Source organism: Aphelocoma coerulescens, chromosome 24 (genome assembly GCF_041296385.1).
Source record: "Aphelocoma coerulescens isolate FSJ_1873_10779 chromosome 24, UR_Acoe_1.0, whole genome shotgun sequence".
NCBI classification, from domain to species: Eukaryota; Metazoa; Chordata; class Aves; order Passeriformes; family Corvidae; genus Aphelocoma; species Aphelocoma coerulescens.
The window spans coordinates 786,222-801,586 of NC_091037.1; the positions used below are offsets into that span (position 1 = coordinate 786,222).

The 15,365-nt window shown below is 54.4% G+C and overlaps 1 protein-coding gene across 7 annotated transcripts in view; it reads right to left on the reverse strand.

Annotated features, from left to right (window-relative positions):
* The window catches only part of CADM1 (cell adhesion molecule 1), a 134,039-nt gene extending 127,880 nt beyond the window's left edge, over positions 1 to 6,159 (reverse strand). For all 7 annotated transcript variants that reach the window (XM_068994929.1, XM_068994928.1, XM_068994927.1 and 4 more), the window contains exon 1: positions 6,022 to 6,159. In XM_068994929.1, coding sequence (XP_068851030.1) covers positions 6,022 to 6,130 — 109 coding nt within the window. In that variant the 5' untranslated portion in view covers positions 6,131 to 6,159. The remainder of the gene's footprint in view (positions 1 to 6,021) is intronic.
* Between the last annotated feature and the right edge of the window lie 9,206 nt (positions 6,160 to 15,365).

Sequence of the window (15,365 nt, forward strand, 5' to 3'; positions counted from 1 at the left end):
ACCTTGCAGATGAGGTGTCACACAGGCCAGTGGCACCCAGGACCCCACTGGTGCCCCACCCACAGTACCAGACCTGCCTTGCTGGAGCTTGCCAAGCCCCAATACGGTCTCGTGCTGTCCATGAAAAATGCATCTCTACAAACAGCATTACTGCTCTAACAAAAAGGTCTGCTTCTGTACCAAATGTTGAGGTCTCTCAGGTCCAAGAGTCATCACGTTTGGGATTAGCACCCAAGTTCATCTCTGTGAAGGGAAGGCCCCCACTGAAGAGGTCCAGTCAGAGCCACCGACTTGAGAGCCCTGCTGACAACGCGGGGAATGCAATGACAATTCCTTTCTAGAAGCAGACCTTGGAGGAGATCATAAATCAGATTTAGGTGCTCACTAACTGCTGAAAGAGGACACCACGAGATCAGAGCGGTTTATGCCAGATGTAACACGAACCCAGGGGTTTATACACCCAACTCGTCAAGTCTGAGCATAACTTTAGGAGGCAACGTGACCCCGTGGGCAGCCTTGGCTCTGACTGCTCGTTGGCATCTCCCTGATCTGCAGGTAGAGATCTCCATCCATTCCCCATGGCTGCCAGTGCTCAGCCATGGGCTCCAGAAAATGGGACACTTTCTATGGAAGGCCCAAGTCAGGAGCATAACTGTCCAGGGCAAAGTTCACAGCTGGGATTGGCAGAGAAGGAGCATTTCAAACACAACTATTTTCCATTGTCAAATGCACACCTGGGCTTTAAAAAAATATTGGCAGTCGTCTCCTGTAAAGAGACTATTCCCCCTCCAATGCTGGCTCCTGACTGGAACTGCCCCTAAGAGGGGAGGGGGGACCTGGGCTGTGTCACTTCGGCAGGACCCACAAACACAGGCAGGACCAAGGCAAACCCACCACAGACCTGCCAGAAGGCAGCACCTGCGTGTGAGGCTGTCAGCAAACCGACAACACCAAGGAGCCGCCAGCACTTCCAGGGACAAAAAAGTACCTAAAAAAGCAAAACTAAAGACATTTTCCAGTTAAGCTACAGCCCACAAAAGTTTTATATCTCTGAGCAAAGAGATGTGCCTAAGTATCTCTTTGATCCTTCAGACTGGAACTTAATGGGGTATCAAATATTCTACTGATTCACCTTGAGAATTTGGTAAAGGTCAGAGTGTTTGTAATGCTCAAGTTTTTAAACCACAGAAGAACACAGTAAATTAAAACCACACCACAGGGTAAAAATAGCCAGCCCAACCCTACAGAGGGACATTGCTGGTCTAAAATAACCAGGAGTGGAGGGCAGCAAATGTCCCTGGTACAACCCAGCCAAGTGTTTGAAACGCAAGCAGCCACCAGCCACATGGTGCGGGTGAGCGCGTGGTGTGGGCTCAGCAACAGCTCCGGGAACCTCCGAAAACCAAATCTCCTTGGGGATTTGTATTCCTTGCTGTAATTTGGAATGGGTGAAAAAGACTGACACAAAACTCAGGTTTTCAGAGCCCCATCCAGCAGCCTACAGTGGTTCGTGGGGCTCCCCAACACCCAACTTAACACCCCGCAAAGATGTGAGAGCCTGATGTGCAACACGGCAGGAAAACCTAGACAATCAACAGGTAACGAGGACACCAGGAAGAAAAACTGCTTCCATGGCAAAAAAGGCTGACAGAAAGCAGGCGGGTGGTGGTCACACATGGGCAGGGCCATCAGAGGAGTGGCCTGCAGCCACAGTATCACAGCTGGGGCTCATCCTGCCCTTGCAAATTAAAAACTGGAATAACTAAATCCAGCTCGTGGCTGAACCACAAACGCCGGCTCGTCTCGGCAGGGCCAGGCACCACGCACGCCCCAGCCGACAGCTCACTGTGTTCCAATTACCGGAGCTGAGAGTGAAGCCTCGTGGTACTTCCCTTCCAACTTGCCTGCCACACATCCAAACCCACCCTTTTCCCCAGCACGCTGCCCTGAAGCGCCTGAGCCCACGCTGGGCGACCTTCAAAGCGTTTGTGGTGGAGCTCCCCAGGAACCACAGCAGCAGCTGCTCTCTGCAGCGTGCAATTACATCCCAGGAAAGAGACTGATTTATGGAACTTAAACAAGTACATACCACTCCTAATTACAACATTCCACCTAGGGTCTCTCCTTCATGGCAGGTTTCCACAGTGTCCCTTTATTTAGCGCCGGTGGGCTTGCACCACACAACATTCCCCAGAGGAAAAAGCACAACTTATTTTTTTTAGCACGTAGCATCCAATTTCTCAGTAGACACCAGCTGCGTGTCCAGCTTTGCTTGTGCTCTCAAACCACTGTGTTAAGTATTCACTTCCTGGCCCAGCTCCAGGGAAGGCTGCAGCCTCACGCTCCGCTCCTGGAGCCTGCTCGGATCTGGAGCCACAGACAGGAGCCGAAATGTTTGGATACAGGAGGGAGCCCCTGCTTTCCTGACAGAAGTACCACCAGGTGCTACCAAACCCCAGAAGAGGAACAGGTTGTCAAAACCCCTATATAAAGTCTGACAATAATCCCTACAAAAACAGCCATTAAAGAGAAACATCCAGAAAACTCTGCCTACACACAGGAAGGCGGGTTTGCTTTTTATGAGCAAACATGTTCTGAGGAGTGCTTGGATGGTCCATTCAAATAGAGAGTGTATCCAGGCTGGAACACAGGTTTTACTCCGGGTGGCCTCAGGCAGACGCAGGGTTAACGAGCTGACCCATTTTCTGCCCAGCAATAGGGCAGAGAGCTCACCGACGGCACAGACACGGCCCCACCGGTCCTGGCAGGGCCGGGGGAAGGCTCGCCAAGCACCCGGCTGACAGAGCCAGAGCTGTTTGATTACAAAGCCGCCTTTATTTACACACCAGGAAAGACAGCGCAAGGCAAACAAAGGCGACGGCAGCGCAGCATCAGCAGAACGGCCGCTGATACGGCCGGGGGTCCCCGGGGGAGCGCGGCTCTTCTCCGGCCTCCCGTCACCACAGCCACCTCTGTGCACCAACAGCAGCCACCCGTGCCAAGGGGATCCCGGCAGTGCCATCCCGGCGGCGTCCATCCCAACAGCGTCCATCCTGGTGATGTCCATCCTGCCGAAGGTGCCGACAGCCACCCCCTCCTCAGCAGAGCATGTACGGAGCAGAGCGATCTCCTCGCCTTCCCATCCTCAGGAGCCTCCTTGGCAGTGGTTTCAAACCAGATTGTCGTGCTTATAAACCTGGGCTCAACTGCCTACACGCAAGACAAATGAGCCCAAGCTGCAACCCAGATGGATCACTTTATTCCCCAGCCCCTTCCCCGCCGGTGTTTGCGTCGCATGCAGAACGCAGCGCGTGTTGCTGAAGGCCAGGGACGAGCAGATTCGCCTCGCTTGCATACAAAGGCTCCTTGGAAACTCACTCTGTGTTTACAAAGAGCCTGGCTTAGCGCAGCCGCGCTGGGAGCGCTCGCTGCCTTCCTGGGGGGCTTCTCCGGGGCCGGTTTGGTGTCGGCAGACGCGGAGGCTGCAGCCGCAACCACCCCTGGCCAGCCCCTGCAGCTCTGTGCCATGGCCAGGTCGCGGGTCCACACCAACGCCGTCTCCAAACACCTCCCATGGCTTCTGCTGGAAAGTTGTTCTCCCTGAAGTGCCGTGTGCCAGCGCTCCCCACTGCAGACAGACTCCGAGTTCCAGCGCAGCGCTGCCCATCCGCCTCGGAGTGAGCCGAGACCACTCCTCAGCCCTCGCCCAGCTGCACAGGGAGCTCAATTAACTGCAAAGCATCGAGAGCAGCTAGAGAGGAACCACAGAAACACACGGATCCATCCGAACGCACAGGCTCATCCCAGGGTACCGGCTCAGCTCAAACCAAGTCTCACTGCTGCCTATTGCTGTTCCAATCGCCTCCGTGAAAGGAGGCAGCAGAACCCTCAGCCTCGCTCCGCATCACGGGGTGCCACCACGGCGGTGACACGGCGCTGGCACTGCTGTGCCTTGGGTGGCAACCGTGCGGGAGATACGACAGCACTCAGTGCTGATGCTGCTGCCACACACTAATTCTCTCTTCGCAGAACACTGAAGCTAACACTGATAGCTTGGAAAAGGGGGGAATAGGGGGGAAAAATGGAAAAAAAGGGTTTTCAACTGTAAGGAAATTTTGCCTAAATGCAGACAGTTTGGGATTTTATCCCGCGGTTCACAACACAGCACCGCAACCACAAAATATCTGGTTTTCCACTAAAGCACCACAACCTCAGCTCACGCTGCGCGGTGCTTCTCACCCCGGTGCACGGGTCAGGCACAGCCACTGCGAGCCAGCATCCAGCCCTGCTTTTGTTTCCCTTCAGCAGCTCTGCGATCCCAAATCACAGTTCCACGAGCTGGCTGGGCAGCGGTGAACAGGGTGAGCCTAGCCGGGGAATCACTCCGGCCTCCAGATAAAAAACTGCTCTTAGAGAATTTGATGTGAGCAAGACAGCAAAACAAAGGATGAACGTGGCCGTCCTAGAGCAGGGCTCTTATTTCAAATCTGGGCGTCTCTCAGTACCAGGGTCCCCAGGTCACACCGGCAGGAGGCTCACCAGGCAGCGAAAAACACCAAACACAAACAGCACCTTCAGACAAAACATCTGAGAAGCTACAACACACCGACCGCAGGAACACCCGGGGGAGCCGGACCGGAGCGTTTCCCCGGCTCACAGCGCAAAGAGCCGGCGCGGTGGCTCCCTTCCATCGCTCTGGCTCCCCGGAATGGGCTCCGGGCTGCGGAGCGCCGGGATCGGGGCACAGTCGCCCTTCGGGGCTGCCCAGCGCGACCGAGCGCAGTTGTGAAGCGCAGCCCTTGTCGGAGCCGGCGGGAGGGCACCAGCCCCGGCCCCGTTCGCAGGGAGAACGAGCTGAAAACGACCCCGGCGCTCTAGCCCCGCACCATCCCACCAAAAAGGCCGCCCGGGAAAGGCATGGACATATACACAGGCTGTGAATAAAGCTCTTTGTTCGCCGGGCTGGCGGCCCCTTCGTCCCCCCTTTCCTACGAGCGGGATTCAACAGATCGCTCAATGGCCTCTTGTTCTTCCCAAACATCCCGGACACGGCACCCTCTCCTACGGCCATGTCGCCCCGTGCCGCCCCACGGACACACTGGAAACGTGAACGGCGTTAACGGGGGATGTTTGAACCGAGGCCATCGGACACGAGCGCAGGTCGCTGCTGCGGCTCCCGGGCTCGGTGGGGAGCGATGCCAGGCTGGGTGGGGGGCTCGCCCATCGCACCGGGGACACTGCACCCGAGGGTGCCGCGGAGGGAACCCAACCGACCCCACTCGGGGGGGCCTCGTTAGCCTCATTTAATTAGCGCCCGCTCCAGCCGCAGCGCCCGAGACGGGCGATCGCCCCCGAACGCGCCCAGCGGGGCGGGGGGCGAGGCTGCGGCAGGGCCCCCGCGGGCACCGGGGGGGAGAGGAGAGGAGAGGAGAGGAGAGGAGAGGAGAGGAGAGGAGAGGAGAGGAGAGGAGAGGAGAGGAGAGGAGAGGAGAGGAGAGGAGAGGAGAGGAGAGGAGAGGAGAGGAGAGGAGAGGAGAGGAGAGGAAGAGGGGGAGAGAGAGAGGAAGAAGGAGAGCGAAGCGTCGCGCAAGTTCCACTCAGATTCCAACAGGTTCCCCGCTCCCGCGGGGGTGCAGCATCCCCGCGCCGCCGCAAACACCGGGGGGGCGGAGGGGGGGGGGGATAAAGGGGGCGCGCAAAGCAATTAGTTTTTAATTGCGGGGCCGCTGATGACCCCCCGGGCAGCGGGAGAAGCCGCTTCCATGGAAACCGGCAGCGGCTGCCCGCGCCGCGCCGCCACGCGCGGGTGAGCCCGCCCGCCGCTCCCGCCGCCGGGGGCGCCTCCCCGGGACCACCGCGCGCTCCGGGCACGGCCCGGGGCGATGGAGGGCGGGCGGGCGCGCCCCGGACCCGCCGCGACCGGGGCTGCCCGAGCGCCGCCGCGATCCCCGAGGGCGAACCCGCCTCCCCGCGCCGCCCGCCCCGGTACCGCCCGTCCGCGGGGGGCCGCGTCCTTCCTACCTCTGGGGATGATGGCGGCGGCGGAGAGGAGCAGCAGGAGCAGCGGGAGGAGCCCCGGGGCGCCGCCGCCGCTGCCCGCGGGGCCGCTGGGCTGGGCGCGACCCGCCATCGCCGGCACCTGCCTCGCTCTGCCGCCGCCGCGCGCCGCCCGCGGGAGATGGCGCGTCACGGGGAGGGGACCCGGGGACACGCCCCGCGCTCCGCCCCGCGCCGGGCCGGGGGACGCGGGCGGGGACCCGAGCGCGGCGGGCCCGACCCCCGGGCGGGCGGGAGCGCCATAGCGGGGCCGCGCCCCCGCACCGCCGCTGAGCCGCGCACCGCCGCGCCCGACCCGCGGCTTTCGCCCCGTTCCCAGCGTTCCCCCTTTCCAGGGTCGTGCCCCCCCCTGCCCCCCAAAGCACCCTCCTCCCGGGGTACCACCCCAGCATCCTTCCTCCCGCGGTGCACCCCCGCCAGCGTTCTCCATCCCGGGAATATCCCCCTCAGCATCCCCCCGTCCAGCAGAGTGTAGTTCCCCCCAGTGTCTTTGCCCCCGCGCTGTCCCCGTTCATCCTCCCCGCGGGATCGTGTCCCCCGCCCCAGCCCGGGCGGGCCCCGCGCCGCTGGAGGCGGTGTTGAGCCTTCGCGGCTCCGGGGGAGCGGAGAGGCCGGAGCCCACGAGCCCCCGGCGGCGGTCTGGGCTCCGCAACCGCAGCCCGGCAACAAATCCACCTTTTCTGCGGATTTTTCGCCCACGCAACGAATTTAAATGGCGCAAATTAACAAGTAAAGCCCCAGAATTGCCCACTCCCCCGAGTGCTCAGCTGTAGCGTAACACACTGCGAACGGAGCGGCCGGGGTCACCGGAGGATTCATCTCGCCCGGGAAGGGTCCAAGCTTTCCTCCTACAGCACCAGGAATAGAACCGTAGAATTGCTGACAATGGGTCCGTGCAAGCGTTAATGGAGCAAACGCAGAGGATGTCAAATATTCCCAACCTTATTAATTAGGTTATTCCAAGTTAACCTGAGGCAGGTGAGTTGTCAGTTCAACTTTATCATCCCAGATTCTGCCAAACTTGAGGTTAAAACCGCCCGAGGCAAGCACTGAGTCACACTGTGGGGCTAGAGAGAGCTTTCACCCTTTGGAATGTGAAACCAAGCTGGTTTCACACCGAGAAAACACAAAATGCTGCTGCCTGGGACTTGGTTTGGGGTGTCACCCCTCCCTGAATCCCCACCTCACCATGCCACTCTCTGTCTCCCATGATGACAAGCCTTTCTGCTCCACAGCCATGCCAAACATCTGTTTCCTGCTCAACAGGCAGAGTTTTGGGCCACCATAACCATCACAATTCCATAACCAAGCCAGCTTCATCCCAGTTTGTGAGAAAGCACTTTTCTTATCCTGGGACCCCAAATTCCCTCCTCTCCAGGAGGACCCCAGCTCCGCTAAACACAGCAGAGAAGCTCCATTGGCCACTGTGCCATCCCACATCCAAGTATCCTGTGTCTGCCCCTAATTACACAGTGTAGCCCCCCTGCATGATATCACACATTACAACCTGCTGTGGCTCAGACATCAATTGAGAGACAACCTGTATTAACTAAACAGGTTTATAATAATTCAAGTATTCTGAGGGTGAGGACAATAAGTAGTAAGAGATACAATTTGCATAATAAATATCAATATCACAACAGCTAAAGCAAACCATGACAAATTATCTGCTGGTAAATGGCTGGGAGATTACAGAATGCAAATTGCAAATCCTGAACTCTAGGAAATGACTTCCCTAACCTCCTGCGTCTCGTTCAGCAGACGGAGAGGGACTCGGGATGGACTCAAACCGGCGATGTTCCTGCTGGAGACATCTTAGTGCCTTCCATTATGCATCAACTTTCATTTCAAGAGGAAAGCGATTTCCTCTGTCCTGGAAGCTTAGCCTCAGATTATTTGTCACAGAGTGTTTAGCAGTGATGCTGCTGCAGCGTGAGGCCCGCTGGCAGTGATTGAAAGCTGTATTAAATCAAATCACCGGCAGCCAGGGACAGCGCGGAGCCGGGAGCGGCAGCGCGGGCACAGGGGCTGGGGGACAAAAGACCACGAAGACTGACCCGACCCACGAGGGCGGTGGGTGTAATCGAGGGTGTTACAGGATGAGGACACTCCCTGAGTGCTGCTGGCCAAGTGGGGACTCACTTTGACACTCACTCTCACCAGGGATGCTGGAAAACCCCGTGCCAACTCTGGAGCAAGGCATAAGGCTGTGGCCCAGGGAAAACCCAAGGGCCAGCAATGCCTATGGATGCCACTCCAGAACTTTGCATCAGGGTGAGGACAGGAGCCAGTGACAGAGAGCTCCCAGACTCTGCTCTGAGCTGCTGGCAGTGAGGGCTGAAGTGCCACAGCCCCTGAAATCGAGCTGTTCCCAGGCCACCACCTGCAGCTGTAGAGATGCTCACACCAAAGATCAGGTTTCCTTGCCTTGACATGGGTCGAGAGTGGCAGGAATTCCTCCTGGGAGCCTCACCCGTGACACTTGGAGACCCTTCCCATGTGTCATTCTGGCTCCCCCCGCTGCGGTTTAGCACATCTCAAAGACCAGATGGTGTTTTTGCATTTTAAACCAAATAAGCCATTGTTTGTTAATTCAGCTTTTAAATCAGAGCAGAAATGAACTTAAAAATGAGAATTCCAATCTGTGGTATAATTCCAGAGACAGAGCCAAGCCCCACAGTTTCAAACACAGAGAGAAAGGCAGGAAAAGGATAAAGGCGACTTGTGCTCTACCCCCCTGTGACACAGCAAAGGACAGTGCCTTGGACATGCTTGGTGTGGCATTTGGAAGCAGGATGAAGCCTTAGATCCATGGATGAGCGCAGTTGCTGTCAACACATTGGGCCAGGGATTGGAGCAATCCTGGTGCAAACTGGCTCCAGTCCTTCCACTGCCACCATTGGGAACAGTCTTAGGGGACACAACATCACTCAAGGGGTGGCTAATTACAAATAACTGACACTAATTACATCCACTGCAGAAGAAGTTATGGTAGAAGCTGTTTCCGGATGGGATTACAAACCAATGATCAATTAGTTCCCTTTCCTTAGTTTCACAGATGGACAAAGGGAGCCGAGGTGTTGTTCCCTACATCCATGTAAGAAGGGAAAAAGAGCCCGCAGCCACCCAAGTTTTTCCCCCCTAGAAAAGGGTGATCCCGCAGAACTCGTCCAGGTACAGCAGGAGTTGCCATTCCTGCGTGGCTCTTTGAGCCTCACATTAAAGGTGTTGCAGAGACCGCGACCAAACCGCTTCCCCCACGCCTGGCAGTGTTTGCTCTCTCACCATTTTTCTGTCAAGAGAAATAAAACAGTTGTCGATCTTGGGGAAAGTGCTGGCTCTGAAATTTTCAAAGAGCTGCATGGAACTTTAGCCACACAATTCACATGAAAGAGGCGCGGGGCTAAATCCTGTGTAACTCTTTGAAAATGAAGGAGTTTTGTCAAAAGGAGTCTACAGAAGAAATAATCAAGTTATAGCATTTCGGATTTAATGCCTTGCCTGAAAGACATCTCGGTGCTTGCTGGGTGTGCAATGTCCCCTCCTCCAGCAGGCCCCCCCAGTGGGACCACAGAGCATCTCCTCATACCTGTCCCCAGCCTGGGGAGTCCGGAGACACCTCTTTAAAGATCAGGTAGAAGTGCAAAGCCTAATTTCCAGTCTGTCACGCGCTGTGACAAAGTTGTCATTGGCCACGCTCTCCCTCTATAAATTCAGGGTTTAGTTACAGCACAAATCGCTCCCAATATATTTTATTTATCTGCCTTCCACTGCAATGAGCAACGAATTTGTTCAAAGTTTCCAGAGGTAAAACAGAAGCTGAAGCTCAGAGCTGTGCCAAGGACAGCGGGAACGTGAGGTTGTCCAGCTCCATCAGGGCGGGGAGCTCTGGGGGTTGGTGCCCAGTGCCAAACACCCAGAGCAATGGTGTCACCTCTGTACCACACCTGTGCTGGGCACCTGCTGCAATCACCGGATCTTCATGCAGAATCTGCACAATTTACCCCCAATTTACACAGCCCAATACCCACTGGATATTCCCATTAGTCCCTTTCCTGCAGGTGTGGGGGGCTGTTTTTAAATTTTCATTTTTGTTTCCAGAGCTAAAAGATTCCATTTAATTATTTTTGAGCCACGAGTGTGACAATAAAACGCAAAAGTCTTTTGATTTTGGAGCAATCCTATTGAGGATCTGAGGGGCTGTCATCAGGGCAGCATCAGTCTTCATTATCTGATTCTTTTTTCAATTGGCTGAGCTTTACAGAGCACATGGCTCTTTCAACAGGATGATAAAGGGGTATTTGAAATAAACAGAGAGAGTCCCCAGCCGGCGAGTACCTCGGATTGCTGCGGACTGTGACTTAATGCTAACTCCTGTGAACTCCAGCTTTTTATCTTTTAATAAAAAAGCCATACAGATGGGATTCTTTGCTCAACTAAAACCTTTGTTAAAAAAAAAAAAAACCAAACCCTAAGGAACAACAGATACTAAAAGTATAAAAGTTCTTTCTGAGCAAAGTCTCTTGCATGTATTTATTCAAGACCTCCCAAAAAAAAGAACATTTCCGTGGCACTGATGGCTGATGTGTTGCTGTCCCAGCCCTAAAGAGGAGTGGGCTGGCTCCAGCTCTGCTCACACCAAGCTGGGGTGAGAGACGCTGCTCTGACTCACCCCGGTATGGGACAGCGGTGCTTCCCACCCTGGGACACCTGAGTTTACCCAAAAGTCTCATTTTTGCCCCAGATTCAGCCTTGCAAGTTCGCACAAGTTGCTGCTACAACTATGTCATTTAGTGCCCGATAAGGTGTAGGCACCAAACACTCACTTTCCTCTCATCTCCAACAAGCACAACCAGAAAGGTTAAAGCTCCCCAGACTGCTGAAACAAGATGAAATATTTTCAGATGGTTTTAAAGAAACCAGATTATTCCCCAGCGTCAGGGTAAAGCAGGGCCAATCCAGCCAGCCTGGCTCCCCTGCCAGCCTAACCTTTTTATTGCTGGAGAACGAGGAGTAAGCTACAATTCAGGTTATTTTTTAATTTTTTTTTAAACACGTATCTAATTGAGAAAGGAAAGGGACAAATCATTTTATGCTCTTGCATCATCCTTCCTGCAGATGAGTCTCTAATGCACCCGCACCATAAAATGCAGGAACTGTGCCCTCTGCATGTTGTTGTGACAAATTTCAAATCAAGAGGGTGCTTGAATGGGATTTATTACAATTGGAAGACAAGAAATGGTAATCTTTATGAGCCAACGACACAGAGCCTTATAATAGGAGAATGAAGTATCATTTTAAATGTAAAGCAAATTAGATTACTGGGGTCAAACCCTTCTACAGAGACATCATGTCTTCAGAGCGCCTCGCGCATTTGACATCCTCTTTTCAGGTTTCACATTAGCATTTAAGTGTTTTTTAAGTGTGTTTAATATTCTTATAGGAGAAAAGTGCCTGGAGAAGTCAAGACACTGAGATCACAGGGAAGGGAGGAAGGAAGACATCAAAATAAGTGCCAGGGAAGTCACAGCCCTGTGTGAGGAGGGCTCCAGCACCACTGACACTGGTTCAGTGCAGTCCACTCATGAACTCAGCCTGTGTCCTACAGCAGGGGTGGGGTCAGCTCCACTCACCATCCCAGCACACAGGTTTTGGTGTCAGTGTCTGCTGGGAGCAGCCAGGGACACTCTGGCACTGCCACCCCAGCCCTGTGCTCCAGACAGGCACCACAGCAAATTACTTGGGGTTTTTTGTTTGTTTGTTTTATATAAGATGCTGGGAGAAAAAAAAATCCCCCCCTTTGATCCCATCAAAGGCCTTATCTTCCTCACCACATGATGTCTCACGGCTGTTGTCTGCCCCACCTAAATTCCCAAAAACCCAGCTCCATCCCAGTGGTGCTGTTTGACCCTGGGTTTTGGAAAAATTCAAAAGGTGCAGAAGCAGCAATCACTGGTTCACCAAACCACAGTACAGGGTTTGAATCTGGTAAAACATTCTGCTCCTCATCTGCATAAAGTTAGCTTCATAAACTGACTTCTAAGCACACCAGCAAATCCAGTAAAACCATCCACTATAAATACACTGCTACCAGCAAAGGACTGCTTTTCCTTCTGGTACCTTGCTCCTGCAAGAGGCAGCAGGTCCTGAGCCAAAAAGTGAGGCTGAGATGATTACACCAATGTGAATAAACACCTGAGCACACAACGCAAAACCGGGGCTGTTCCTCTGATTTCAGAGACTTCACGTCTTAATCATCTGTCAACACCACACGTACCCGAGCGCGGTACAGAGGAAAGGTCTCCCAGAAGGGATCCAAACACCGCACATGAAAGGAAGAGCCTTACTTAGCCTAGAGGGAATTTCAAATGAGGTTCAGCATTACTGCAGCTCTCCCTGTCAGGAGCAGTTAAGGTTTTCATTGACTCCTTTTGTACCAGCCGGGCTCGCTTTGAAGAATTCGCAAACATCTTCACCTTCAGCTCCCATCTGCGCGCTCTGGCTCATTCCTGGCATGGTGATAGAGCTCCAAAGGCACGGTCAGGGCTGGGACCCCGCTGCAGCACGTGTTGGGCAGCAAACAGGAGTTTACCACTCCTGCCCCAGGAAAGCTGCTCATCTCAGCAGACAGGTAAGGTGCCAAGACAAACGCTGCCAGAGGGTCAGAGGAAGAAGTGGCTGGCCCTGGCACGCTGCTGGCCAGGGCTGACAGCCCAGGAGCATTCCTGGTGCTGCTCCAGGGCATGCACCAAGGTCACCAACCCCCTCAAACTGGAGCAGGGAGACTCTGTTGAGACTCAGTGGTTACGTCTCCTCTCCTTTCCACCTGCCCTTCTAACCGGGGAGCATCCTTCTTGTTCATCACCAGAGCCAGGCTGTGGGCTTCAGCACAGACTGGGGAGAGAGACAGCGGCTGCTACAGACACACGACAAGCAGGGAAAATCTCTGTGTGCACCTTCCCTGAGGTGAAGTGCAAAGATCTCACAGGGGTGCTCACAAAACCACCCCAAACTTACCTTCTTAAGCAAAAGACTTCGCCTGACTGGGGATTTGGAAGGGCAGACAGGGGCAGGCTGATCTCCAAATGGACTTTGGGAGACAAAAAGAGTGCTGTGCTTTCCAATGGGATTACTGGGCTTGCCGGCCACCAGCCAGGATGCTGCAAACAGCAGCATTTGCAGGTTGCCATTGCAAAGCTCCTGCCGTTCCCTGAGCTGGACGGATGAGACCCAGAAGTCCCTGAGCACAGCCACCCTCTGCTCAGCATCCTCCATGTCCTTCTGCCCTGCTCAGCTCCCGGCAGCACACGCAGGCTCCGTGCATGGAGCCATTGTACATAAATACACCACACATTCAGACGCACACGGGGTTTTAAACACGCATCTTAGCCTGGTAATTGCGGGGCTTTTGTAAGCTTGTCTCAACTTGCCGACAGCTACAGAGGAAAACATAATTCGTTAACTCTACGCGAGTATTAAAGAACAAAGCTGGAACTCCCATACAATTATATTTTATCTCAGAGCAAGGTGAAATCATTAGATATTAGTGAAGTGCAGTGGCACAAAAATGATCTGTTAGCGGGGGTTCATTACATTGTATTTCCAGAGCCAGGAAGATCAATGTGTTCATGCATCATGAATTAGTCTCATGCCTTCGTCTTCGCTGCTCTCCGGAAACCCAACATGATCTATCGCCAGCCATACATCATTGTTTCAGCATCGCACAGCAATGACAAAGCTCCAGTTTCCACTTGTCACACTGACCAGCTGCATTTTTCTGCACAAGAGACAAAAAATGTCGAGGAGGAGGAAGAGGGTCATTTCTGGGCCAGGCTTCGCAGTAAATTTCAGCCCTTCGAACCTCTCCTGTTTCTGTAGATCCATCACTTTTATAATCTGTGCCTAAACTTGCTTTCCTTGCTTATATCCAAAGCCTGGAAGAGCTGAGGGAAATTGAAGGAATAAATCCATTAAGGGATTCTGCTGAGCGCTTTCCCGCTGGTGCAAAGCTCTGCCTCCTTGGGTGCCTCCTCTGGACTTGTGTATGGAGCAGGAGGGCTCCCATCCCTCAAATCCATTTGTCCTCTCCCCCTCTGAGTCAATAGGAAAATATCACTTTTCTGAACACCTGTCAGTGTGAACTCTCTGGAAGAGCCTCCTCTGCTCTTTCATTGTTCTCCCCTCAGACACCCAGGCCAGGAGATTCTGCCTCCACCTTTCCTTACCACGAGCCAGGACTAAATCCTCTTTTTCCCTGCTGTCTAATCCAGTCAGAAATTTGAGTGTTCCTTTTTTCCTCTTGACCACAGAAACATCCACAGCTGCACACTGCAATTAATGATGCAGAGACAGGCAGGGCATGGCAGTTGCTTGGCTTCTCCCACCTCCAGCACTCACCCCCTTCCCAGGCCGGAGCAGCCCACGGACAGCCCATGACTCTGATGTCCCTTCACCACCCCAGAGCATCTCTGAGATGTCACTGTCCCTATTTCACAGGGCACTGAGCTGGGGACTGATGTGTTCAGCCCCACAGAAACTAAGACAACACCTGGGTCTCCACCACTGCCACCTTCCTGCTCCAGGCAGAGCAGGGGGGCTGTGCCCTGCTGGAGAGGTGGGTGGGTGGGCAGGAGCTGCCTTGGCACTGCCAGCCCCCACCACGCAGCCAGCGCTGCTTCTGGGCACGCACGGACCAGGCTGCAGTGTTTGTTTTTTTAAAACCATTGATCAGCACTGTTTGAAACATGACAGTGTGCCAATACTTCCCTTGTTACGTGACAGATGACTGCGCGGACCCAGGGCTAATGCTGCTCTCGCTCCTTATTATTCACTAATGCTCACAAAGCAGCTGACAGTGGGCTGAGCTCTTTAGGGCAAATCGTTTCTTTCCTGGCCTCGGATGCTTTCAAGGCAATGATTCAGCCATGGCTGGGGGATGAAGCCCCTCAGATTCCATTTGGGTTTGTCTGAACACCTGCCCTCCCCATCAGGATGCCGATCCTTCCGAGCCCTCTCCAGAGAATCACAGAATGAAAACATCCCCAGGATCATCGAGCCCAACCTGTGACCAACGCCTCCCTTGTCCCCAGCCCAGAGCACTGAGTGCCACATCCAGTCCTTCCTTGAACACCTCCAGGGATGGGGACTCCCCTGGGCAGCCCCTGCCAAGGCCTGAGCACCCTTTCCATGCAGAAATTCCTGCTGCTGTCCACCCTGAGCCTCCCCTGGCCCAGCCTGAGGCCGTTCCCTCTCCTCCTGTCCCTGTTCCCTGGCAGCAGAGCCCGACCCCCCCGGCTGCCCCCTCCTGT